Below are 27,078 nucleotides of genomic sequence, written 5' to 3'. Positions count from 1 at the left end.
TAGTCCCTCTGTAAATATCCAAATAGTACTAACTCCAATTCTACTACCCAACAAACTTCGTTATCGGCCATTAGTTATATTAAGGAATACTTTTACTTTGGTTAATTGTGAAAATTGTAGGTCAGTGGTTGCGCGAACGCTATTATATTTCGCGAGTGAAATTAATTTAATCAAAAAATCATTCGAAGATAGTTAAAATATCCCTTATAAGCATCATAATATAAACATTTCTGGTCTAGGTTATAACATATGTACTGTTGATAAATTGTCAATATAACAAGTCAACTACCCCAATTTGTAATATCTCCTAGCAAATTGAAACTTCCATGGCATATTAAGCTGGAGGTGGCCGATCCAATTTTTCTCCATCCCGTGAAATCCAAATACTCTTGGCGCAATTCTGATGAGTATTTTGAAAAATTAAGTCATCAATATGGGAGTTCACCTTCTCACCTTGGTCAATACAAATTTAGGGTATCTACTAACAGGTCCTGTCTCTGGAAATCGCATTAACAATTTTCTAGAAAAAATTTTGTTGTATCCGTTTTAAATGTACATAATGAAACTTTTGTTTTTGAACTTTGAAATTATTAAAATTTTAACTAGTTGCAGATATCAAATAGATTGCCCATTGTAGCAAACCCTAAGAAAATATTATAACACTCGCTCTCCATAGCAAAGAAATGGTTAATTGCTTGGAAAACAAATTTGAGAAAATTACTGAATTTTTTGAAACATATAGACAAGTTTTGTTTGATTATTTGCCTTTGATAACTGTAGAGTGGTACCGCTGCCTTTTTTTATAATCTATCGAAAGAAATCAATTATTTCGTTTCCCACAGAGCTGTTGTCAGGATAACAAGTTAAAGATAAATTGTTCGATATCATTTATCGCTTTCGAACATTTCAATTTCTCTTGCATGCGGACATCCAAATAATGTACCGTATGATAGAAATCAATCCCGCTCAACATCACTTACAAAATTTACTTTGCCGTGACAGTTCTTTAGATACATTTAGATGTATTCAGCTTTCACGTTTTAGTATTGGTCAATCTAGTACTCCTTTTCTCGCTACCAGAGTGTTGAAGCACATCGCATCACATAATACCTCACTCTCTATTGTTAAAACCACAATTTTCTTACCCACATATTTGGACGACATCCTTCTTAGTGGAATCTCTGAATGTGGTCAATTAGAAACTCTCTGTGTTGAGTTGAACACTCTTCTCACTAAAAACGGATTCACTTGACATAAATGGAATTCGAATTCAAAATGCTGAACTAGATCTGAACTTAGGAATGCACCCTCTGAAGTTCTTGGAATTATATGGATAAATACCACTGATGTACTTGAAATTTAATCATCTTTGCTCGAGATATCATGTGTGACAATAAGAATGGTACTTTCTATTATAGCTAGAACATTCCGTCTTTTAGAAAACCCCCTGAAAGTAATTGGAAAAATTATTAGCAAATCTCTTTCATTAGCCCTGATAGACAGAGATATTTTTGTTTCTGTTAGTTATATTCTAAAACAATTCCAAAGTTTCATCCATTCACAGTTATCACAGCTTTCAAATCCTCGACAATAAGCAAATTCTCAGCGTAGTTTTGTGATGCGAGCTAAGTTGCTCATGACGCTTCCTATATTTAGTACTCCTTTGTACTGATAACACAATGTCTTCTACTTTTTTATGCTAAAAAAAAAAGATTTTCTCCTCCATTTATAGTTTCGAATCCATAAATTTTCAAACTGCCTCCCATGGGTGAAATAAAGGGATTGTGATTTTTCTTCGTTTGTATCCCGACGGGCTCTCACTATTCAAGAGAAAAGAAGAGAGTCTACTTGGCACCACTTCAAGAGTAAGGTTAACCCCGCTGATCTGTTTACACGTGGTAATTTCAAAGAACATGATTTCACGGCCCTGACTTTTTATGTCAGATCCAAGATTACGATTCAATAGATACTATTTCTTTGGTAGATATTTCACCAGAACGGAAAAAAATTAATTTGGTATCTGCTATACTACAGGTGACCGTCTGAAACAATGGGTCCGTGAAGGTGAAAAATTTTCAAGGTCACTATTTATTTAGATTTGAGAACAATATAAAAACAGGAGGGAGCAAAAAATAATCAGAACTTTTTGGTAGCAAATGTGCAAAGCCAAAACAAAGTATTGCTCCAATTATTATGGAAGACATAAAAAGGCCGTTGTGATTAAAGCTTATATCGTAATCTTCGTGTGCATGGTAACTAGGGGCGTTGCACATCGATCTAATTTACAGGAATAACGGCATTAATTTTATAGATTCTCGGAATAATCTCAAGAAATTAGCGGAATTGATCAAACATCAAGAAATTTCTTTTCTATCTTCAGCATAGTGCGTGAGAGAGAAATTGTAAGCCTGAATCACACCATACACAACACTAAAAGGTATTCAGTGGCAAATTTGAATTGAATTTTAAATGCCTTTTTCAAATTAACATTTTTATTTGAATTTTAAATACTTTATTTTAACCCAGATATGCCTGAAATTTTTTTTGTTTTTATTTTGTTCTTTCTTATTGTAAATAGTTGTTTTTATGTCTCTGAAACATAATCATTTGGAAATTTTCGATTCCCATCTGTAGTTTTTTCAAAAATGACTGTCCTTTTAGAAGGACTGTAGGCACTTGAATACTATAATTTTATTTTCAATAAAAGTAAAATTTTATTTAAAACAAAGTAACATAAATTTATTCAAAAAATGTATAGAAAAAAAATAAAGTTTGATTAGATTTCTTTCACATGGTAAGGCTTAAAACATACAACATGTAATGCAGCATCACACTTCTCACACTTGGTGGAGACTTTTTTGTGGCACATGCGACACCTGGTTTGCTTCCCTTGTGTCACAATTAAGTGATCAATACGATCATATCTCATCTCACAGTTATGTGATTGTGACAACTTCGATCTCTTCGCAAATTTTCGTTGGTTTCCTTCTAAAATGGTTATGACTATTCTCCTTCGAAATCCTAGATGATCCAGTTTTCCATTTTGTTCCCTGTGAAGTTGCCATGCATTTTGAACCGTAAGATCTAACATGTGAAATATAAGAGGAATGTACCACTTCTTTCCTCTCAAACCTATTCTGTAGAGACTTATATTTTGATCTGCCCTGTCAACGCCTCCCATATATTTGTTATAAGTGAATATATTATGAGGTTGGTCTACCTTAATTTTCTTTTTTTTCTTTGAGAGAATAACGACTAACTGAATGAGTAGGGTGAACAGGCAAGGCATTGGATGCTAAAGTGACAACGTTATTGTCATGCCATTTAACAACTACAGTGTTTTCTTCGTTAGTTTTGTATTCAATAAAACCTCTACTTTTTTTCTTGAACTGGGATTTATTTGCCAGTGGACATTTTGACGTGCGATTTTCTCTTATGGTTCCTGTTATCTTCAAATTTCTTCTAGTCATTTCACTCAGAAGTGGTATAGTCGTAAAGAAATTGTCGCAAAAAATGTGATAGGAAAAGCTTTGAATAGAATTGATTATGTCGGTATATTGCAGAATCACAGATGGTCCTAAACCCAGTTCCTTATAACAGGGCTTTATTTCTGATTTGGCACCTTGGTACGGCTCTACCCAAATAACATACCCTTTGCTGGTACAACCTGTCCATAATTTGTACCCATAACGTATGGGTTTACCACGTATGAATTGCTTACAGCCATGGCGACCATAATAAGGCACCATGGCTTCATCCACACTGTGATTTTCAGTTACTGGTGCATACTGTTGGAATAAACTGTTCATTTTATTTATCAATAATCGTACTTTGGCAAATCTGTCTGTCTTGTCTAAATTCGTGTTATCACAGCAATGTAAATTACTGAAAATATACTCAAAACGATCTCTAGATAACGAATTTATAACAAGCTGATTTTGCGTGTAAGAAGAATTTTCCCAATACATTCTACGTCTGGGTAATTTTTGATAACCAGACAGTAGTAGGATGGCGAAAAAATTTTTCATTTCTTCTTTTGTTATGTTTCCAACCCTATTTTTGCTTGTAGCGTACATATTAGAATAGTAGACAAATAAATCTATAACTTCGTCACCCCAAAATAACGAAAACAATTCAATAACCGAATTTTCATTTTGAACAATTTGTGGTTTTGGAACTTCTATATTATTAGGTGTTAAGTCTTGGTTTCTCTAAGCATAATTTTTCTTCACATATATATGTTGGGAGTTTTTCAGAAGACGTTTTACATCCGACAATGGCAGATTTTCTTCATTATCATCACTACCTGAATCGCTTGGTAAAGAAATATTAACATCTTCTTCAACATTAGGTTCAAAAATTTCTGCCTCGGCTAGAAGTTGCGATCCAGGCAAATTGTTAATATCTAAATGATCTTCATCGCCTGAATCTTCATCAGTAACTTCCTCGCAAGAATTTTTGGGCGGCATAATTGTAAGCGATATTTCGTCATCAACTTCATTGTGATCATCTTCTTCAATGATTTGCAATAGTTCATTCAGAGTGAGACATCTGTAAAAGAATATCGGTTTGCCTACTGTCCTTCTAGAAGTCCACATGATTTTTCTGATACTGATTGATTAAAAACGGTTCTTTTTATAAGCAAGCTGCATCAGCTAAAACCTGATACATACATTTACATGCATGTTCAACGAAAACTAAAAATAGAATAAAACAAAGTCCTCAAAAACTTACCCAACTAAGCGGAAAGGTAAAGGTTCGTCCATCACAAATTGTTTTACCACGTGCTCAATAAAACAATAAACTTCCACTGATTTTGTAAAAGAAATTTCAAGAATAATGTTTGGGGTGACATTTGGTCAAGCGACATCTAGATTCAAATAACTGTATCTCAAAAAATTTAACAAAGATTCCTGTAATATTCAGTGTCCTTTTGGTAGGACAGTAGGCAAATCTGAGTTAATATCATATCATATAAATAATACTTTTATTTATCAATTGCATAGCATTCATACATTAAAATCTTCGTTCACTTAGTTAACTACTAAATGTTATACCTACATATTTCACAAGTTGCCTTGATTTTTTCAAAAGTGTCTATAAATATATATAATTATTATTTTAATCGTAATTTTGTTCTCCCTAACCTTAAATAGCTAGACGGTTTTTCAAATTTATGGTATATTAAATAAAAATGTAAGGGTACCTAATACTGTAAAGTAATATCTAAGAGAGAAATGTCGTGCTATATGTTTTATTCAAATACGTATCAAAGGTTATACAGTAAATTCATACAAAACGATATAAATAATAATAATAATAATAATAATAATAATAATAAAATAATAATCTTTACAAACAACACAAGGTCCTTTCCTGAATAAATTCTTTGTTTTCAAAAAAGGTGGTTGAGAGGGATATAAAGTCGGATGAATTTTTATATCTGATTCCGACGAGGACGAATCAGCTCTTAAATTTTTTATTAGAGGTTCCACTTGTTTTTCCATTAAATTATCAATGTCCCACATTTTATTTCGAAAAAAGCGGACATGTTGGATTGCCTTACTCCAATTGGTTTGGGTAACATCATTTAAAGCTTTAGTAAATAAAGTTTGGGCATCACTAATTTTAAATGTTGTGTTTTTCCTTGCCACTTCACCCTTGATTTGTGCCCATATGAGTTCAATTGGGGTGAATTCACAATGGTAAAGTAGCAATCGTAAAACAATTTTATTTTTCTCTTTGGCCATATTATCAACGACATATCTTTGGACTAATGGCCGATTCTCTTTAACCAATGCCAATAGTTCTGCCCGCACCATATTGTTTTCAAAATTAATATTTCGTTCCCTTAACCACTGTTGTATGTCCGCTTTTCTTGTGGAACTTGTGGGACACTGGTCTAATTTTCTGGAATGGTAGGATGCATTGTCCATTACAATGACTGTTCTCAAGTTTATTTAAAATTCCTTTAAACCAACCCTCGAACCTATCTGAGTTCATCTCCTCATGATAGTCATCCGTTTTCTTGGATTGAAACATATCTAGACCATTCTCTACAAAACCATTTTCGGAGCCAATATGTAAGATTATTAATCTTTGTCCTTTGCCAGTCGGGTTTTTTAAGCCCGTTGAAAGGCCACGGATAAATGCATCTCGTGCACTTAAGACTGTAGTATCAGTCCACACTTTGTTCACCGTGTGACTGGCATTTACCCAAGTCTTGTCAAGATAATATATTTTTCTTCCTTCCTCCTCGAATTTTTTGATATCCCTTAGAAATCTTCTTCTCCAATTAATTATTTCGTTTTTTTTCTTTCAAAACACATTTCCTAGAACGGCCCTTGAAACTGCAATGCACAAAATATTTCATTATTTAATTGGTAGTTTAATTTTAAGTTTGAACACAGCGGAAATTAAGCGAGTGGAGTGAAGTTCTCAAGGTTGTTTTCTTTAAGTTCGGCAAATCTTCATGCTGTTCAATAGCCATCATTATTTTTTGGACAGTTGGCAATTCGTTGATTAAGAAAAAGGAATGTACGATTCTTCTAATCGCCGCCTTCTGTTCGTCATTTATATTATCCAATATGGGCTTGGGTCTAGAATATTCTTTAGGCTCCGTCTGAATGTTTTCCTTGTGTTCTTTAAGGACTCTATATACTGATGCAATACTTGAACCTAAAATAATGACGTAATATTAAGCCATGTGCTTATCTATATATTTAAAATAATACGGTAGCTCAAACTACTCCTTTATTACTGAATTAATTTACATGCGGTAGACTAATTGCATTGATTACTTACCCGTTGCCATAGCTACAAATTCAACGTGTTGAGATTTAGTCTTACTTGGGTTTCGTAGCAGATTTGCCTTGAAGACATTTGTAATCATTATTTTCTCCTCTAATGACAGATGCCTTTGCACCCTTTTTTAGGAGGTGACAGTGGTGGTATTGCCATCAAATCATCCATAGTATACTATACAAACAGAATACTATTTATACAAGTAGAAATACAAAACCGCCTAAATATATGGAGAATCAACAAAAATATAGATATTGTAAATTAAAAACCATAGTTTTGAATTTCGGGTCAAATTACCTGTACAGAAATCCAATCTACCAAAGTCTTTAAAAAGATTGATTTGTAAAACAGATAATGAACCAGAAGAATAATTTTCCCCGAAGGTAGTGGAGGATCGTGATGTGAAGGAACTTATCGGTATTTTTAGGGATGGAAATGACCTAACCCTAATTGTTGACCACCGGATGATCACATTCCATTATCATTGTGACTCTTGTCGTCTTAGCATTTTATTGGTGGAATTTAAAAACAGTGCCACTTTTATCCAATATGTAAACATTATAGTCTTGGAATATTTTTTTACCCACACTAACCAAAAGATTGCAACTACAATAAAAACAATAACTTGGTTGCAATAGAAGATCACGGGTGCGGAAGGCTTTATATTATTGAAAATGTGTGATCAATCTCAATCAATCAATATTCCTTTTGTTGAATAGGTGGAGAAGCATTAAGTGTTGTACAACTACCACCTTCCTGGATATTATAAAAAAAGATTAATGATAGTAATCTATCATATCAGACTCACTACTGCTGGAATACATTTTCAGCCGAGAGTTGCGGACTGAAATTGCATACATGACCCTCCTGTGTGCGGACTTCAGTTGCAAACAGATTGCACAACTCCGATTGCACGATTCCAATTGCGCGTTGCGCACTCAAGTTACAAACTCAAATTGCAAATGACTCGACCCGTGTGCGGAGGGCCTTAGTGAGCTGGGTAATTGCACCTGTTGAACATTTTTACATTTTGTTATCGTACCTTTTTATTAGAATTCACATCTTGTATTTTTTCCGAAGAGACCTCTAGTTCTTTGATTAATGAATAGTTTAAATTGCGATTAAAATATTGTATATGTTTATTATGAGCATAACCTTTTATAAGATGATCCAGTATAAACGACAGCTGGTGCGCAGTGATGGTGGAATCGTTGAAACTATCTTGCTACTGAGAAAATATGGTAAAACTGTATTTCAAAAGAAATAGTATGTAGTATTGTTAATCGTATAAAATTCCAAAATTTCTAGTTATATGAATTGCTGAGGATTTGGACAATCTAACTTCACAGTACTTCTCAATCTAAAAGACAAATGCACAGTTTTCTTGAAAGTCAAAATTAAAATGTTAGACTTGATACAATATTTTTTATTAATGGTAACGAAACTAAAAACTCTAAATTTATATATTTATTCATTCTATTCGCCGATGACACAAGTGGAACCGGGAGTGGTCTAGATATGTAAGCTTTACATTATACCATGGGCAAAGATCTCTGTCCTGGTTTGACGCAAATAGTCTCTGTTTAAACACTGAGAAAACTTCATTCACATTCTACAAAGGAGCTTTACAGCCTTTGAAGCTCAACAATGATTTAACACGATCTTGGTCCACATACTAACGGTATAGTTCTTCCAATATCAATTGCAGATAAAAAAAATCCTTTCCGACAATATCCTCTATTATGAATTTATTATTTTTGTAAATACTTCCAAAAATATGTATATCTTATGGGAGAAAATATTCGTTAAAAGGCAATCGAATCATTTTATTTTCTCTAAAACGAACTTTCAGATCAAAAACCATAAAGGAAAATAAATTCGCTGCAAATAAAACAAAAGAAAAAAATTATTTCAATTCCAAAGTATCTTTATAAATAATTATGGTATTCAGAATCGTCTGAAATAGAGTCATCATTTGATTGAATTATGATGGGTTGTAAAGACATACTCATATTCTTCTTCGATAACATGTTCAACACAGTTTTTCCGAAGCTCTTGGTGGTATGCTAATAGAACTTTCTTTACGAGTTCTACAACATCTTTACATTTTCGTAGTTCTGATTTCACGTTTGCACATATTAACTCTATAGGGCTAGATATACAATAATAAGGGGGTGTTAAATCAGATTGTTATTATAATAAATGTTCTCCAACTTTAGACCTTTAATTACAGTAAGCAATTATTTGTTTGTTGGGCTCTTTTTATTAAAAAAATCATTATTATACCTCGTTAACATGGTAAGAATGAAAATTAAATTATCAAACGTGAATAGACGAGTAAAATGTACTTGCCTTTAAAGGCGTCTGGTTTGAACACGGTACCAGACGTGAATTGAGCCCTTTTTGTACCCCATTCGTCTATTAGAACTTTAGTAGTCTTTTATCTGACCCAAGTAATATTGTCGCCATCGAACTATCATTGTCAATTCGGTTATTGCCATTCGTTTATTCAGTTAGATATTTACTGAATTTTATACAGGGCGTAAACATTATATTTCATTTGTTAATTTAGTATGAGTGCCGTGCGTATTTATGAAATATTAATTGTTCCTCGCATAACTGTCTTCTGAAATTGATACTACAAGAACTATACTCTTCAATGGTCTATAGATTAAGAGACCTTGGTGAAAAAATTATCCTCTGATTGATTTGCGATTAAATCTGTATCTAAATAGCTCAATATTGGTATTGCTTTAACAACTTAATACTCGTTGTTCGAATTGCATCTTCGCTATTGCTAGCCTTTCTGAGGGTATTGTAGTTTGCACCTCTTCGATTCTGTCTTCAAATTAAAAAAAAAAGCTATTCGTTACATGTATGGTTTGAGTAGTAGAACGCATTGCGAATTCTATTTAAACCAATTAACGCAGACGATTTTCGAAACCTCCTGTAAATTTTCAAATTATAGTAATTCTGTTCATACATACTCGTTCTCAGTATATTCGACTTTCTGTTAATTCAATTATAATATATCACATCCTCAATATGAAAGTGTACGACATAGTTATCTAGGTAGGTACTGTAAAACTTGCCAACAAGGACCTATCCTATGTGAGATACTCTTCGGTTCAAGTTTCTCGCTAATTGAAATGTAATTCACTAGAGAAGAAACTATATCAATCAATCGTACAGAAATTGAGAATTTCCTCTTCATATAAAGTCGTAATATAATGTTTGGATATGAAATTAATATGAAGAAATGGGGAGCTCGAGAGTCCAGAGTTCAGAAGTAAATGTTTAAATATTTAGAATTTTATACATTTTTTAAAAACTTATCATTTTCGTTCTATTTGATACATTCAACACATCTTGGAACCGTCGAGGGTAACTAAATTAACATTATGATAATTATTTTCTCTTGAGTATTTTCATAATTTAAAAGTTTAAGGGGGTTTGAGAAGTGTTTCATTCAAACTCTATTTAAATCGTGATGAAAATTTTCTTTGTAGAAATAAACATTCAAATAATAATATCGTTGTCGTTTTCATGAATGTTAACAAATTTTTATAATTTTGATGCATCTCTTGAGATACATCAATTATGCAGAACTTTTGTTTCACTAAGTGTGAAACGAATAGTTGGATTTTGGAATAAATTGTTTTATCCAATCAGGTTCGGAATTTGTATGCCTGAAATAACCTTCATTCTTTTTAAGTGAAAGAATCTTTTTCTCTATCAAAAACATTTTTTAATCACATTTGCCACTTCCTTATTTTGAATGCCATCCCACTAATTAAATTAGGTTCTTTCACTGTGAATAATTTTTGTAAAATTATAATTGTTTAGCTAAACATACGAGGATGATCCCAGAACTACCATATACCAGGTATCGTATTCGTTGTAGTTACTTTAAGAATTGATTGGAGATGTGCACTCGTAAGTCTTGTTCGATGTTTCTTCTTATTTATTTTCATGACGGAAAACATCTGCTCTTATAAATAGGTTCTACCAAACATGCAGAGGACGCGTACTGCATGCTTTTTTAATACCGGGTAATTATCCAAACTTTTGAAATATTGTATATAAAATGTAAGAGCGTTGATATCATTAAATTTTTGCAAAATACTGTACGATTGTAAAGCTACAAAATTGAGTGGACTGTTGAAAGTCGAGAATTTCATTTAATACATTTTGTGAAAGTATTCAAAACGATTTTTGAATTCCGTAATTTTGCAGAAGTTGAGAATATTCATCCAATTTCTTTGGTTCACTGTGTCAACTGATTTTAAATGAGGGAGATGGTCCAAAGATTGATTTTTTATCTAATTTTCCCACAGCCTTAACTTTGTTTCAAAAGCTTGAATATATGAATACATTCGAGTGACAATCATATTATTACCCCGTAACTTTATATTCAAATCAGTCAAATGTTTATTCATATCTACCAAAAAGTCACATCACCAACAAGCGTTATCCATGCTGCTAAGTATATTCCAATCGAGTTCATATTCTGCTATCAAATGCTCAATCAATATCATTTGCTGTTGTAGTACCTGTCAATAGTCTCTTCAAATTAAATTACTTACAAACAGCAACTGTTCGATTACAAATCAAACGCAGTGATTTATCTTTCCATTCTATGGAAAAATTTCTCATTCAGACTGAAAAAAATCTGCACTCACTATCAACTTTAGTTTTTCGTGACATTATTCCAAAACAATTATGGAACTCGACACAACAATTATGGATATCACACGCGCACGGCTCAAACAAATACCTGTGGTGCTCAAGTTTGTTAAAAGAAAAACAGCGGTCTCAAAGAAAAAAAAATGGGATAAATAACATAACATAAATCAGTACCAATCTAACGAGAAATATATATTTTAATTTTTTATTGTCTGCAGCAAGATGGCTATTCACTTAAATGCTTTCTTTTCGAGCTGCATTTGATCATATTCGGAAAACGTTCGACTTAATGCATTTTTCTTTATTTCACCAATACCAACAGAAGTATCCCGATTGAAAGTTCTATCAGGCTTTCTCATGCCTGCAATTAATTGTGGAGCTACTAAGACGTGAACAGGAAGCTAGACAACTTATTTATATGAACTAGAAAAAGAGTTGTTCAAAGTACTATATCAACAACTTCTACATTAACAGAGAATGTTAAATTACTGGTTGAAATATATTGAACCAATTCTGACTAAATTGAGAGAAGAGGACAAATATTTGGCGTCACAACTCAAGTTTTCACAATATACTATCCTAATCTTTTGTGGCCACTAGCAAAAGAATTGAGAAAATGAAAAATATGCAGCTGCTTCTGTCAGCATTTCTGCATCGTCAATTAAGGAGTGCACTTATTTGTCCTCAGATACAGTTAAATTAAATTTATGCAGGAAAGTGTGAATATAATTTGGATGCCAAGGTAACGAGATCCATGACTTCCAAAACAAAACTAGGCTCTTCACTCGTGATTTTATACTACGTGAACTGATAATCAGCTAAAAAAAATGGATGCCTTTTTGATATAATTATCCACGGTATCGACTGCGGCATTCTGTTGCCGTAGTTGCTTCAATCTGAATCATTATAGCTACTTATTTTGATGTCAAAGAGTGTAGATTTGCGGTCGCAGTCTTTTGCCTCACATAAATTAAGAAACTGACGTTTATATTAGAATTAGCTTCTCCATAGGATTACAGCTGAGACCTCCTTCTGGTTGATTTACAACTGAATAGAATTCACCTGTAATAAATGTTATATCCCACATCATTGAAGTTTTTGAATTCAATTATCTAGAACATTTATATAGCAAGTTGAATTTTTATTCAGGAGTCGTGGAAATTACCCACGTAACTAATCAATTAATGACCAGATCAATTCCAGGATATATTCATAATTTATACTTTTCCATATAAAAATTCAGATGTTAATTTTTTACAAATATTTAAATTTATTCCAACGATAGAGGAGAAAAAGTACCGTTTTATTATCATTATAGGAAAATTTTTCAATTCAAATGAAATCTACTCCCAATCAAATCGTAAAATTATTCAATGCTTACGAAATCTCCATTCAGTTGAACAGGTTCGCTTCACTATGAACTTTTATTCATATATGTTATGAAAAATATTATGATTATCAAAGAAATGGTGATATGTTAACTTTTATTGACCTATTTCTTTTAGTGGTCCTTTATACTTCCGTGAAGATAATTCTCCATGTCACTGTTGATTGGTTCTAATTCAATAGGGATGTGTTGAAAATAATATCTTCTCATTCTTTGAAAACAAATGTTTCAGTATTTTGAACTTATTGCATTAGGACTTAATAAATTTGATGTTTACGCGAAGGCATCATCACTAGTCAAATGCTTGAGATCTACCAACATAAAACAGAATTGGATATTGTTGAAGAGTGATTAGGGTTGAGAGTGAAGGGAAACAAATTGCAAGGCAAGAACAATCAAATGTTTGCAATGAGTATGTGGATATCTCGAAGCCTTTGTAGAATAAAATGGAATTTAATTTGTTTCAGTATGGATACATGTCTAGAATATATTTTGAGTGAAGCAAATGGAAAGGTTAATATTATTTTGGAAAAAGTTCAATACATTTTTGAAATTTATAACAACAAATAATTAATAAAGTAGAATCTGTTTTTTTTGTGATTACAAGTTGCATCTTTGTCAACTTAAATTGGTAGGTTCCAAATTTGTTTTGAATTAGGAACGAAAATTTATCCAAGATTTTTGTTCCATTGATAGAGATATCGATGTTAAAAATGAGACTGAACAATCAAGGAATGAGTTGTTTTAAAATTTTGTTTTATGTGGATATAGCATTATTACATCATTTTACATTATCACATCAATTACTGAATTTGAATTTCTGGAACTGGGAACACACTATTCACACTACCACTACGTCAATACTATTACACCGTTTAACACGCGTTTCGATAACAAAGTTATCGTCTTCAGAGACTTATGGAAAAATCGAAGCCATTCAATTGATAATTATAAGAAATTATTCCACTAGTTAAGTTCCTCCTCTGGATGATATTTTCGCTATATTTGAGGAAGGAAAATGTAATAGACTCCATTCATAATGTCCATTCATAAAATAATGGACATTCAACATAATTAGATATTTTTGATTTACTTAGAAAAAACATCGGTACGGGCAGATACATGCGAGCTGATTCTTTCCATTTGATCCAACATAACATGGTCAGTCTCTATTCCCTGCTCCCCATCGAAAAACACGATAAGGAAAGAACTTCCATTGAGAATGTGGTTGTACTTAATGGTAATAAGAGCATTTGTAAATAATCGTCAGAGGTTCAAAAAATATCTCTGCGAAACCACCTTTTGCCAACATCGAAATGGAAGAGAGGAAACATCTAGTTTGGTACTTTTAAATCCTGTTTATGCAATGGAAGTGGAAGAAGCTTTCAATATAGTGCCTTATAAATTTGTTTATATATTTAGCAATACATTATAAAAATTGTTGGGTAACTCAAAGGATAAAATATCCGATCGTATTAGTGTGTTGGGCACACTAATAGATCAGTTAATGTCTAGCTTAATGAGCATATAGATCATTCATAATATTGACAGACTCAAAAATAGAATATTTACAAGTATGCTCTCAGTCATAATCATGTGAAATACCCAGCCGATGAAGTTTTCTCGTTGGCATCTTTTTTGCGGCATGGAGTTCATTGGTAGGAAAACTTTGTATAAATATTGTTACGAGCAAGTACGATATATGGATCCTAGAGACGATCCTATCCGATTGTAGTTGAATTTTGAAATTCGGCGGAAGCGTGGCGCCTTTGATGTAAGTTAGAAATACCCGGAATCCATTTGGTGTTTGTTTTTATTATAGCAGACGGTTTATTTACATTGTTTCTTGTGAATAATTTTTAGGAAGATCTATGCATTCATTTATTTTGTTTAGCTTTAGAGAATTCTTTTGGGATATGTATAAGGACTTTGTGTAGCGCAATTCAGTTCAGTTTATAATAAATAGTCTAAGTGAAATAGAATGGTATCGAAGAATTTAAATAAATTATTAAAGTTAGTTAAGTGATAGTGATAAGTGAATTATATGAATTAGTAAGTGCAGTGTATCTGTATTTATATAAATTGAGAACGTAATAGACACTGTATATTAATTAACCGTGAAACTAGAAATCGTATAAATAAATAAGAAATATATAACAATATGTTAGACAAGTTAATAGACAACTATGTGAGTTTTGGTGTAGTAGTAGTGTTAACAGTGTGTCAATTGTCACATCAACCTCCCATATAATATAATGTCATATTTTGGACTTCGGAAACATTCTCATAATAAGATGTCATTATTCCTAGTTCATATTATAAAGAAATTATTTAATAGCTTTTGAGCAAATTCATGATTATATAGTGAAGTATAAGTAAATGTAGTTATGAAATATGGACAAAACGTACGAATATATAAGGAAGAAATTCCTTGGAAAATCTTAACCTTAAAATGAATAGCTAGTTTAATATATTATGTGTTACTTTCTAAAGAGGTAAATTATTTATGGCACGTGCAGCAATTCTGGTGGTGTAAATTGAGGTTGTTAATCCCACTTTAGGCTCACAGGAGTTTTTTCCGAACCAAGCAAACTTTTGAAAAGTCAAGTGTCAAACATGAGTCGGTGGTACCAACCGACCACTTACGTTACGGTTAAATACCTCTAATCTATATTTTTCGATAAATAAATAATGTAAGTACAAGCCGAAGCAGAGAAAATAGTATTGAACACTCGAAACAGAAGGCCATTTCAGCTTTCGAATTTGCAATTCTTGCCATAATGTTACTATATGTTGCAATATACTGTTTTCATCCTTTCATCAAATTTCTCATCACCAACTAAAAGTTTTCCAGAAATCAAAATATCTGGTTGAAAATCTGTATATTGGCGTAAAATTCAAAGAATAACAAGTTTCTCAAATAAAAATTTTGGGAAAAATTATAAAATATAGAATAGAATGGAATACAAATAGTGTTGGAAAGAAAAATTTATTTTTATATTTAAAATCAGTCTCGGTAGAGCTTGGGAAATGTGTAAACCCTCAATAAAGCTTATTGATAGATTCTCCTATTCTTATACTCTGTTTCCATTCTTATTTCAGATTGTAGCAGATGTAGAATATGTCCATCTGACGACCGTTTCGAAGCTCAATGTAAATGTGTTAACAAAGACAGTGTCAATATATCCCACATTTCCAAAGAAGGTTTGTATATTTCTTAATATATTTACTGAGTAGGTATAGACTGAAACTCATATGACTCATGTAGAGAAAACTGTTATAATTTTGTATAATACATAGATAGTATTCTTATGAAATAATCTACTATAAGTATATATATATATATATATGTCTATGTTTCAAATTTGATCAGATTATCTTTCTACTCAGAATTTTAAAAGGAAATCATTTTTTTTTTTTTTGGAAAGGTAACTATAGACCTACAAAGTGAACCCATTGAACCAGAATATTACCTTTTCTCAAGACATTTTTGTTATAAAAACCCTCATCGTACAAACAATAATTATTGACTGAAAAATATAAACTCGAACCATAAATTACGCAGCACCCTTTATTTCAATATCAAATTTCAATTTTATGCATATTTTAATTTTTCTTTCATTCTATTTCTGTACCAACTTGTGGACAGCAGAAATTTAAGTCAATCAAGGTGTGTTAAAGTCGAGACTAGTTAAACAAAAAATGAATAGAGTTAGGCAGTTGAGTGAACGCAAAGCTGAAAGAATAGCCGTGTTAGTTGGACAGGGACAAAGTTATCGTGAAGTGACAAATCTGTTTGGCGTACACCAAACAACCATGCAAACATTTCGAGAGACCGGTTCACATTCTAAGAGGCCTGTACAAGAACGTTCTTCAGTTTTAATTCCTCGAGATGACCGTTTTTTTCAATTAAACTCATTAATAAATCGGTCAATGACAAGTGTCCAGCTCAACAACATTTTATGAAAAGTTTGAAATGTAAATATCTCTGCTTCAGGCACCTTTGCTAACCAGGCAGCATCGTGTTCCTAGACAAAGATTTTCAAGGCAACATTTAGATTGGAATTTAGAAAATTGGTGCCAAGTTTTATTTACTGATGAGACAAGAATAAGTCTAAGAGATTCAAATGGACGTAATCAAATTCGAAGACGGCGAGAAGAAAGATTGGCGAAGTATCATTTCCAGGGAGCCATTCCAAGGAGGGTCTAGCATGTTTTGGGGAAGAATTTGTTTCGATGCCCGCACAAATTTTGTGTCTCTTCCTAGACCCGCCCTTAACGCTGCAAGATACTTAACTGATATTCTTGAAAATCATGTCGTTGCGTTTGTGCCATTTATTGGTGATGATTTTCGTTTAATGTATGATTATGCTAGACCACACGTTGCAGCAGACGTTCTGAATTACCTAAACGAAGAAGGAATTCGTACCCTGGACTGACCACCAATAATTCCAGATATGAATCCTATAGATCCTATATAGTATTATTATTATTATTATTATTATTATTATTATTATTATTATTATTATTATTATTATTATTATTATTATTATTATTATTATTATTATTATTATTATTATTATATATTATTTATTGCGATGTTTTTATTTTCATTTTTTTACCCATTAAAAATCACATAAAATTACTATACATTTCTTATTATTACGTCAAAATGATGGAAAAGAAGCAATATCAATTTAAATTTATTAAACAAAAAAATATTTTCAGAAATCGGGGTGTTGCGTTATTTTGTCCAAGAGTGTATATCCCCTAATTGGGATCACCTAATTTATTAGGGAAATCTGTGAACTTGGTTCAGATAATAACAGTATGACAAATTTATCTCAACTCAATTTATCATAATACTTATGAACCACAATTCAAACTCGAACACAAATCATTTCCCACAAAAATATGACCAATACAAGTAGTTTCGAAAGAAATTCTCATATAATTATACAACAAAAAATATTCGTTTTTAATAGTCATAAATTACGGTGCATGATTCGGTATTGACTCTTCAGTTTTTATGGCTTCTATTAAAGGAGTTGAGCTTTCAGAGTCTAGTATTTACCTCAAAATAATGCTAGAAATCGAGCTTTAATTAATAAGATGCCAAATGAACGTGAATACAAAATGACCCCTATTGAATAGATTCACTCACTTCTGAATTTACCTTTTCACCCAGTTAACAAAAACCCTTTCAAAGAGATCCCGTTAACCACAACTGACATTTTTCACTAGAATTCTACAGCTGAATTCCGTTTCACACAAGGACATGGATTCGAATGTTTTTGAAGACTATTTTGGTGAAATGATAAAATATCGTCTGGCTAATCCAGTAGTAGTTATGGATAACGCAAGTTATCGTTCTCGACGTATAAAGGAGACTTTAACTTCATCTTGGAGAAAAAAATAAATTATATAATATGATAAAAAAGAACTATTAGCTATAGCAAATTTACACAAACATCGTTTTATGAACATAGTGTAACTGTGTTACGCACACCCGCCATGTCATTGCGAACTAAATCCTATAGAACTTATATGGGAGCAAGTGAAAAGATGTGTAGCAAGACACAACACGATATTCAAAATGAAAGACGTTAAGCTACTGTTTGATCAAGCCATTAAGGAGGTGACACCAGAGAACTGGCGAAAAGCAGTCCAGCATGTCATTAAAGAAGAGGAGAAAATGTGGGACCTTGACTACTTGATCGATCGGACCGTCGACCCGTTAATTATAATATCAAGAGGAGATGACATTTCCACAGATGACGATAAATATTATGATTTTTCATAATTTGATTTCTGTATAATACAATTTTTGTATAATGTTCAATAAAAAATAAAATAAAATAAATTATTTGTGAATAAAACAAAAGGAAAAAACACATTTCAATTCTAAAGTTTCTTTATAAATAATCATGGTATTCAGAATCGTCTGAATTAGAGTCATCATTCGATTGAGTTATGATAACATGTTGAACTCAGTTTTTCCAAAGCTCTTGGAGATCTGCTGCCAGAAATTTCTCTACGAGTTCTACAACCTATTTACTCAGTTCTGGACATTGATTACATTTTCGTAGTTCTGATTTTACGTTTGCCCATATTAACTAATTAAGGGTTAAATATGTAATAGTGAGGAGGTAGTCTAAGAAGAGTATGACCCTGTTCTTTGCTCAGCTTGTCAATATAATAAATTGCCTCTAACTTTAGACCTTCAATAACAGTAAGCAATTTTTTGTTTGTTGACCCTTTTTTACGATCGCTGACAAGAATAGGAATAATTTTTTCAGACTTGAAGCTAAAATTTGAGCTTGGTTACTACTACTATTTGGTATCTTAAGGAGTTGCCGCGAGTGGTAGGATACGTTTTCCATAACGATTTTCTGATTGTGGTGGAATGTTAGGTAAAAGTTGTTCATTTAATCACTTTTCAAATAATTCTACAGTCATATCTTCATGACAATCAACTGCACAGTTCTTATTTTTTTGAGAAGATATTAATAAAGTATTAGACAGGAAACCGTCTTTCCTTCCAGCGTGTACTATTATAATGCGTTTCCGTTTAAAACATGGCCTATTCAAACAGCAATTTTTACTATTGTCAACCCAACCGAAATTTAGTACATCTAGATAAATTACGAGTCCATTAAAACTTCGGTAGTCTTTTATCTGACGTTTTTTTGTCTGTCTGTCTTATCTGACAAAACATGACGCAATGTTTCTAAACTGGTATTATTTTATGGATAATCTGCTACCTTTTGTTGTATTACTTTTCTTATGTCGCAATCCTGTTCTCCTTATATAAACTATAAATTGTCATACGTATAAAATCTTGAGTAGCTTTGTCAACTGATTCGTGCCTGATCGATATATGGAAAATTTATTTACTCTTGTTAATTCAGCAATTCTTATTATAATTGCATTATCAGATTACTGAATATTTTCCTTTTTCAACATTCGAATATATTTGAATTAATTTGCTGTGTTTCTATATTTCTATTTATTTAAAGACATTTAATAATTAATCTCTCCAAGCAACGCTAATGTCTAACAGGTATATTTCATTTATTATATAACAGCTTCATCCAATAGAAATCCATTTATGTTTACGAATCGATGTTTTGATTGGTGAACAGTGTTCACGTGGACTGACGGTTTGTTAGATGTTTACCAAATTTTATACGGGGAGTGAACATTATTTTCCTTGTCTTAATTTGGTATGAGTGCCGTGCGTATTTATGAAATATTGATTGATCTTCGCATAACTGTCTTCTACAATTGATATTGGAAGAACTATACGTTTAGAACTAGCTCGAACTACCTTAGTGGAATTTGATAATATACAAGGGAACATCCAATTATTGACGGAAGATTAGCAATTTTTTGTTTGTTTTTTATTACAGATTATCATAATTATTTCAATTAATCGAGAGACTGCAATAGATCTGATGATAGTCCTAATAATGATTCATCCATAAACAATTTGGTGAATGCAAATAGGTCACAACTGCGAGGGGTGATATATCCGGAAATTAAGTTACCTAAGATTTCCGGTCAGTATAAACATTGGCTGTAATTTGGAGATACATTTGATTCTTTAATAAATCAAAATTCAATTTCAATCGATATTCAAAGGTTTCACTACTTGCGCTCGGCCTTAAAGGATGGCGTAGCCCAAGTTACACTTGCTATTGAATTTTCCTGAAACAACTATGCAGATGCTTGGTGCACCCTATTACATAGATAAAATAATGGCGGTGTAATGGTGTATAATGACGTTAAATCTATTTTTTTTCTATAGTGTACTGTAAAGTCGACTTTACAGTACTCTTAAATTCTCCAAATCCCGTTTCAATATGTCTGCCTTTTTTTACAATGTGACTTACCTTAGTGATCTGTTAATCTTTATTTTTTTAAATAATGAAAGAATAATCAAAGGAGCTATTTTTCAGTAAAATTATCAAATATGACATTTCATATTTTAATATAATTTTGCTTTTTATTTAGAACCGGATACAGTATGAAAAATAGTTATTTTTGCAACAAGTGAGTAAAGTAATACATACTCACGAGTTTTACACAAAATTCGTTCTACGTTAGTAGACTTAAAAAAATTCGACAAAACTTTTATCAATTTTCATTTTGTAATAGTAATATTGAAAGTACAACTGTGAGCATTATTAAATTGAAGTGAAGAAGAAGTTACATTACTATTGGTACTTGAATTGGCAACATTTAACGAGTTCAAAGAAATAACATCGTTTATAATTATATTAGTACTTATTGGATTGTTGACAGGATCATGAATATTTAAAATTTCCACCCACCGTGCTTCTTTAGTTGAATTATATCACTACCGGAATCCACTATTAAAGACTCCGAAGAGCGTCGAAATGTATGCCCAATATAGTTTTTTGGATTAGGTAAATTCAAATATGTTGCGATAAGCGAGGGTATTTTGAAATGGTATTGATATCTACAACAAGGGTTTTTTGCATTTTCCATTTCTATACTGCTAAAAGAAATGATCTGTTTTGATATTTGTGGGTCGTTGGTTTCTATATTTTTTATAAATATTTACCAAGCTTAATCTTTTGTCAGATATCTCACCAATGAGAGTAAATCGACGTTGAACATTTTGGATTGAGTTTCAAGGTAAGCTACTAATACTCTTTCTGTGAAGCTGTTTATGCCTTTTTTTAATATGCCACTCTATAAAAGAATTATATTCCGTTAAATACTGTTCTGTAGATTTCTCAGGGAGAAGATTCATAGTCGCTGCAGTTACGGATTAAACAACATCTTCTGGTGTGCAGCTTAAATTTTCTTCACTATTACTGTCCATCACTAATAATAATACTGCACTTTTTTTAATTAGACACAAAACGGATTTTTTTGAACGAATATCAAGAAATAAAAGTGCGACAGTTTAGGGGAGAAACGAATTGACATGAGAAAGAATAGCCGTTCATAGCCCACTAATTTAATGAAACAATTTTATAATTGTGTTAAAAAATAACACGTTACGGCACTTTTTTAACAAAAAATCGTGAAAAAATGAACCGCCACAGTATTTTTTTCACGCTTTTTGACCGATTCAGAAATTACATGAATGCAAATGAATGAAAAAAAAAACGAAAAACGAGAATTTTATAACGAACGTCTGTGAAGTTATTATTACTAGTACTCGATTAGATATTCTTGACTCGGCTCCTTCGTCGCCTCATCCATATATATATATATATATATATATATATATATATATATATATATATATATATATATATATATATATATATATATATATATATATATATATCGTACCCTACTAAAGTACTTCCCGGACTTCTAACGTAAATAACTATTTCGACCACAAAACACATGCATTTACTAATTACTCTGGAACAACCAGTTGAACATTGGGATATGTTTTTAATATTCATACTAACCAACAAACAAACAAAAAAATAAAGCTTGTGAGTGGGAATAAAAGAAGGCTAGAAATTTACTAAATCAAATATGCAAATTAGTGATGAAATTACATTATTATATTTTAAGAATTTTTCGAATTTCATGAAACAAAACATTAAATTCAACCGCGAATCGACCAGCGACAAAGGGTTCTCGCGCAACTGATCAATAAGCAATAATACTAAAGATTCTAATTACATTCGAACACTAAGTGTGCGTTTTTTGAAAATTTTTACCACTATATACAATCTTGTTCAAGGTTTCCAAACTATCAGTTAACAAAAAGTTCGAGAAAATTAAGTGTCTTAATTTATGCATTAATTGATTACGTGCCAACCATAGGCGTAAATATGTTTTTCAGGAGCATAACACACTGTTAAATTTTGAACCAAAACCAAATACAAATACTATAATCAATGACCCTGACTACCCACAAAGTTGTCAATCTACTTCAGCTCAACCAGAAGTTGAACAAATCGTTAACCCAATATCTAACTCGGAAGCAAATGTAGTACTATTATCGATAGCAGTAGGTCATGTGGAAGGTAAAACAGGTGAGTTGCATATATTTGCCGCGATTTTCTGTATTCAGCTTCTCAATCCAACTTTATTACTGAAGAGTGCTGTAAGAGACTTGCTCTAGATTATATCCCGGTGAATATTTCAGTCATTGGCATTAACCAGATCACTTCTCCTATTGATAATATGTCTACAGTTTCCTTTCACTCAACGTTCAACTCATTCAAATTCATTGTTTCTTGTCTTTATATTCCTGTGATAAATGGAAAATTACCAGAATTAAATGTAGACATTTCGACTCTTGAAAAACCTAGTCATCTTGTGTTAGTTGATCTAAAATTTGCAACTGTTATTAAATTATAAATTAAAAATAAATGTTAAATTATATTAGACATTCTTCTAGGAGCTGGTATCTTCTATAATTTAATATATATCGGTCAAGTGCGATTAGGGAAAAATGAGCCCATTGCTCAAAAAATTGTTCTAGGGTGGGTGGTTTCAAGATCAACGTCTCTGAATACTCCTTCGCAAACTATTTGCAAACATATTTCTAATGCAACACTACCTATCCCTGGGTCATGGAGTATTCAATGAAAACAATCAAACCACTAAATTGTATGTCGTGTTCGATGGGTCTCCTCGAACAGATACCGGTGTATCAATAATTGAAATTAGTTGGCCCTACTATTCAGGATGAGCTCATATCGGTTCAATTGAGGTTTCGTCAACACCAAGTAGTTGTATGTGGTGAAATTATGGAACTCTTTAGACATATCCTTCTAGACCACTCACAAAGTCCACTAGAAAAAATATTGTGGAGTAAAACTCGGTTGCGATATATATCCCCAAAGCATTTAAGGCTATTGCAAAGGATTTCTACATGGATGATCTTATTACTGGTGATAGTACAGATGAAGAAATTATAAAACTTTGTGATTAAGTCATAACCATCCTTTTGTCAAGTTGTTTTTCGTTACAGAAGTGGGCATCTAAAAGCGAAACTATTCTTGGATAGGTACAAGCAAAAAATCCTGAGGCTAAGTTAAGAGATGGTCATAAAACAAAAAACTTGGGTATATTCTGGTCTCCTTGTCTCGATTAACTTGCGTATATCATAAGTTCTCCCTCCTTCAAATCAATTACCAAACGCTTTGTGCTAAGTGACATTTTTCAGATCTTTGATCTCTTGAGGCTTTTAGGTCCTTGTATTATATTACTTCCTTGCTGTGAGACCTAGATATAAGGTGGTGAAATTTTTGTTGTCAATAGCAAGATTTGAAGCAATTGGAAGAACCTAGGTGTGTCGTGTACGTAGACTGCATCGATTTTCAAATTCATGGATTTTCTGATCTATAGACGCGTAAGGTGCCTGTTTGTATACTCGTACTCGATCACAATTGATACAACACTGTGAAACTAGTATGTCCAAGGATCAGAGTGGCTCCTCTAAAAAATTCATACCCGCTTTCTCTCTCCATATGGTTAGTATTTTGGAAGGTTGGTATTAAATCAGCAAAATCGCATTCAAGGAGGGTGTTGGGTGATACCAGATGTACATTCGAAGAATTGTGTGTTGTTTTGACGGAAATTGAGGCATTTCAAATTCACGTCCTATTACCCCCCTTTATCTTGATCCTGTTGATAATCAAGCTATTAATCTCTCTCACTTTCTTATTGGGCAAACTTCAAATTCACTGCCCGATCCAGATAAGATGCAATTGACGCTGAATTGGTTATTCAGATTTCAATATGCCCAACGACTGCAGCAATCATTTTGGGCTCAATGGTCTAACGGATACATTTCGGAGCACTAATCACGCACAAAATGGAAGTCCAACCAAGGCTCCTTGACTGTCGATTCACTGGTACTTTGGAAAAACGACCACATCTCACCATTCAAATGGTCATTAGGATGAGTTGATAAGCTCTATTATTGCCCCAATGGCGTTACACGAGTAGCAGATTTTAGAATGCGCCTTAAAACAGTGCGCCGCTCCTTTGCAAAACGATGCAAACTCCCAATAGAAAAAGAATCATAGGGACTACGGAAAAGACAATACATTTATCTTAATAATTTGTTGATTTATATTATTGTACTATTTAAGATATTGAAAGCTAAACCTTTTAAGGCTGGGGGTGTGTTTCGTATAAATTTTGGCGACCCGGTAACGCTGCATAATTTAGATGAACGACTTCTATGTCAACCGTCTAGAAGTAGGGGCGTTAATTTTTAAACAACGTTCTTTTCATTATTTTAACCTGTGAGAAAAGTATAAACCGAAAACATATAACATGGGGGCCGAAACCTTCTCAATATCAGTTACTTACATTAAGAACATTGGGATTATGAATAATTGTTTTCATCCATAAACTTTTCAGCAATACTAGAAATCCCAGATGACATGTGTCCAATTATTTCATTCGAAAAAGTACACGAGTCTCCATGGATTGATTAAAAATTTTATGTTGTTATCTGTTTCTACTTTGAATTTCATGTATTCCAAATAAATTACTCTTAGTATACCTGAACAGTTCACTATTTTTCAGAATAATAAAAAAAATTAGTTTAAATATTATTACCATCAATCTCACTTTAGTGGAGGGGGTCTAGTCAAATTTCATCTAAGGGGGGAGGATGAGTCTGAACTGATCGAAAAATGGCTCACCTAGTTACTGGATGTAACTGCTAAGTTACTGCTAAGAGTAGCGATTTCACAGCGGATTAATTAAGCCAAAATAAATCAAAAATGAAGAATGAAATTTTTAATCAATTTTTATATAATTTACCCCGATACTCCAAAATTATATTGAAAAAAACAGATTTTTATAGTAAAATGAGCCATTTTTGATAAGTTTCATCACTCTGTGGTGAATATAACTCAACATACGATATATACATGAATAACTTGATGTTTTTTATGAAGAATTGTTGGTTGTTTTTCACTATTTATAAAATAAAAAAAAATATTTAATGATAGTTCAAAGATTTAATTAGTAATTTAATGTAAAAATAACATCTTTCGAGCAAAAAGTACTTTCTGAATGCTTTCAAAATTTATTTACTCAGGTTGGGTTAGGTTAGGTTAGGTTAGGTTAGGTTAGATTAGGTTAGGTTGGGTTAGGTTAGATTAGGTCAGGTTAGGTTAGGTTAGGTTAGGTTAGGTAGTATTTTTATGTATAACTCATTTCGATAATGAATAAATAAAAAAAATGTATTTAAATATCTTAGAACCATAGGGTTCCGCGAAACCCCTGTAGGGGTTCCGCAAGAATTTAGAACTCAGTCGCCACCTAGCACAGTAAAGTAATTTCATCCTAACTTGAAACAGTGCATTTTACGTTTAACATCACGCCGCTCTTCAATAAAACTTTATGGCAAACCTATTGCAAGTTCTTTACTTACACCGATCCCTGTACAAAATACGAGAGTCAGAAGATTAAAGAAATATATCTCTACAGTAGCCCAAATATTTATTCAGGACGGCACGCGCCTAGATAAAAAGAATAGACTTAATACTTAAGTTCAAGGTGATTTATTCATGCTTTATGTCTCACCGATGAGATCCGCAAGCCGCTTTAGCCTTTGTCTTGATGAAAACCGACCGCCGATATCTACTAGTGAGCGCGCAGTCACTTTGATAAAAGCCGCCGCTGAGATTAGATGCTATAGTTGTAAATAAGCGACTATATAACTTCAAAACAAGTCGAGATTGTTTACACCGCATTTTTTGTATTTCTATTTTCATTTCGGCTTTTTATTTATCAAAGGCGCCGACTCGAGTATTTTTAAGAATGTTCGAGATCGAGGCTAGGACTATAAAAGCGACGACCGCGCTTCGACACTCGAGTCAGTCGACGATTAACGTTCGGAGCGATAAGTACCTATTTGCTAGAAACGAAGTTTTTTTTGTTCTACTGCTGTATTTTGATTGTATCAGTTTTGTACATATCTTCTTTGGACTAAACTCTTCTACTCATTAACGATCGTGCGTTAATTTGACCCCACCACCCTGACAAGTAATTATTAATAAAGAAGAATGGAACGTTGGCTTAAAGGCGTTAAACGTGTTGCAACATCTTCTAACGAAGACGAATGTTCAAAAGCAGTACGCGCGGAGTGTACTGCAATTATCGATGATAATGATGCAACGACGTCAAGTTCCACGGTTTCAAAGGCAAAAAAAAGGAAGTATGATGAATCA

At 32.4% G+C, this 27,078-nt stretch overlaps 1 protein-coding gene across 1 annotated transcript in view; it reads left to right on the top strand.

Annotated features, from left to right (window-relative positions):
- The window catches only part of LOC130453164 (uncharacterized), a 519,843-nt gene extending 494,511 nt beyond the window's left edge, over positions 1–25,332 (top strand). Inside the window, exons 7-10 of the mRNA XM_056792772.1 lie at positions 15,980–16,081; positions 20,894–20,904; positions 22,719–22,911; positions 25,256–25,332. Of these exons, the coding sequence (XP_056648750.1) occupies positions 15,980–16,081; positions 20,894–20,904; positions 22,719–22,911; positions 25,256–25,332 (383 nt within the window). The remainder of the gene's footprint in view (positions 1–15,979; positions 16,082–20,893; positions 20,905–22,718; positions 22,912–25,255) is intronic.
- Positions 25,333–27,078: the final 1,746 nt, after the last annotated feature.

Source organism: Diorhabda sublineata, chromosome 2, assembly GCF_026230105.1.
Source record: "Diorhabda sublineata isolate icDioSubl1.1 chromosome 2, icDioSubl1.1, whole genome shotgun sequence".
Classification (NCBI taxonomy): domain Eukaryota; kingdom Metazoa; phylum Arthropoda; class Insecta; order Coleoptera; family Chrysomelidae; genus Diorhabda; species Diorhabda sublineata.
Note: the sequence above shows the minus strand (reverse complement) of the source record. Positions and strands in the feature narration are given on the sequence as shown.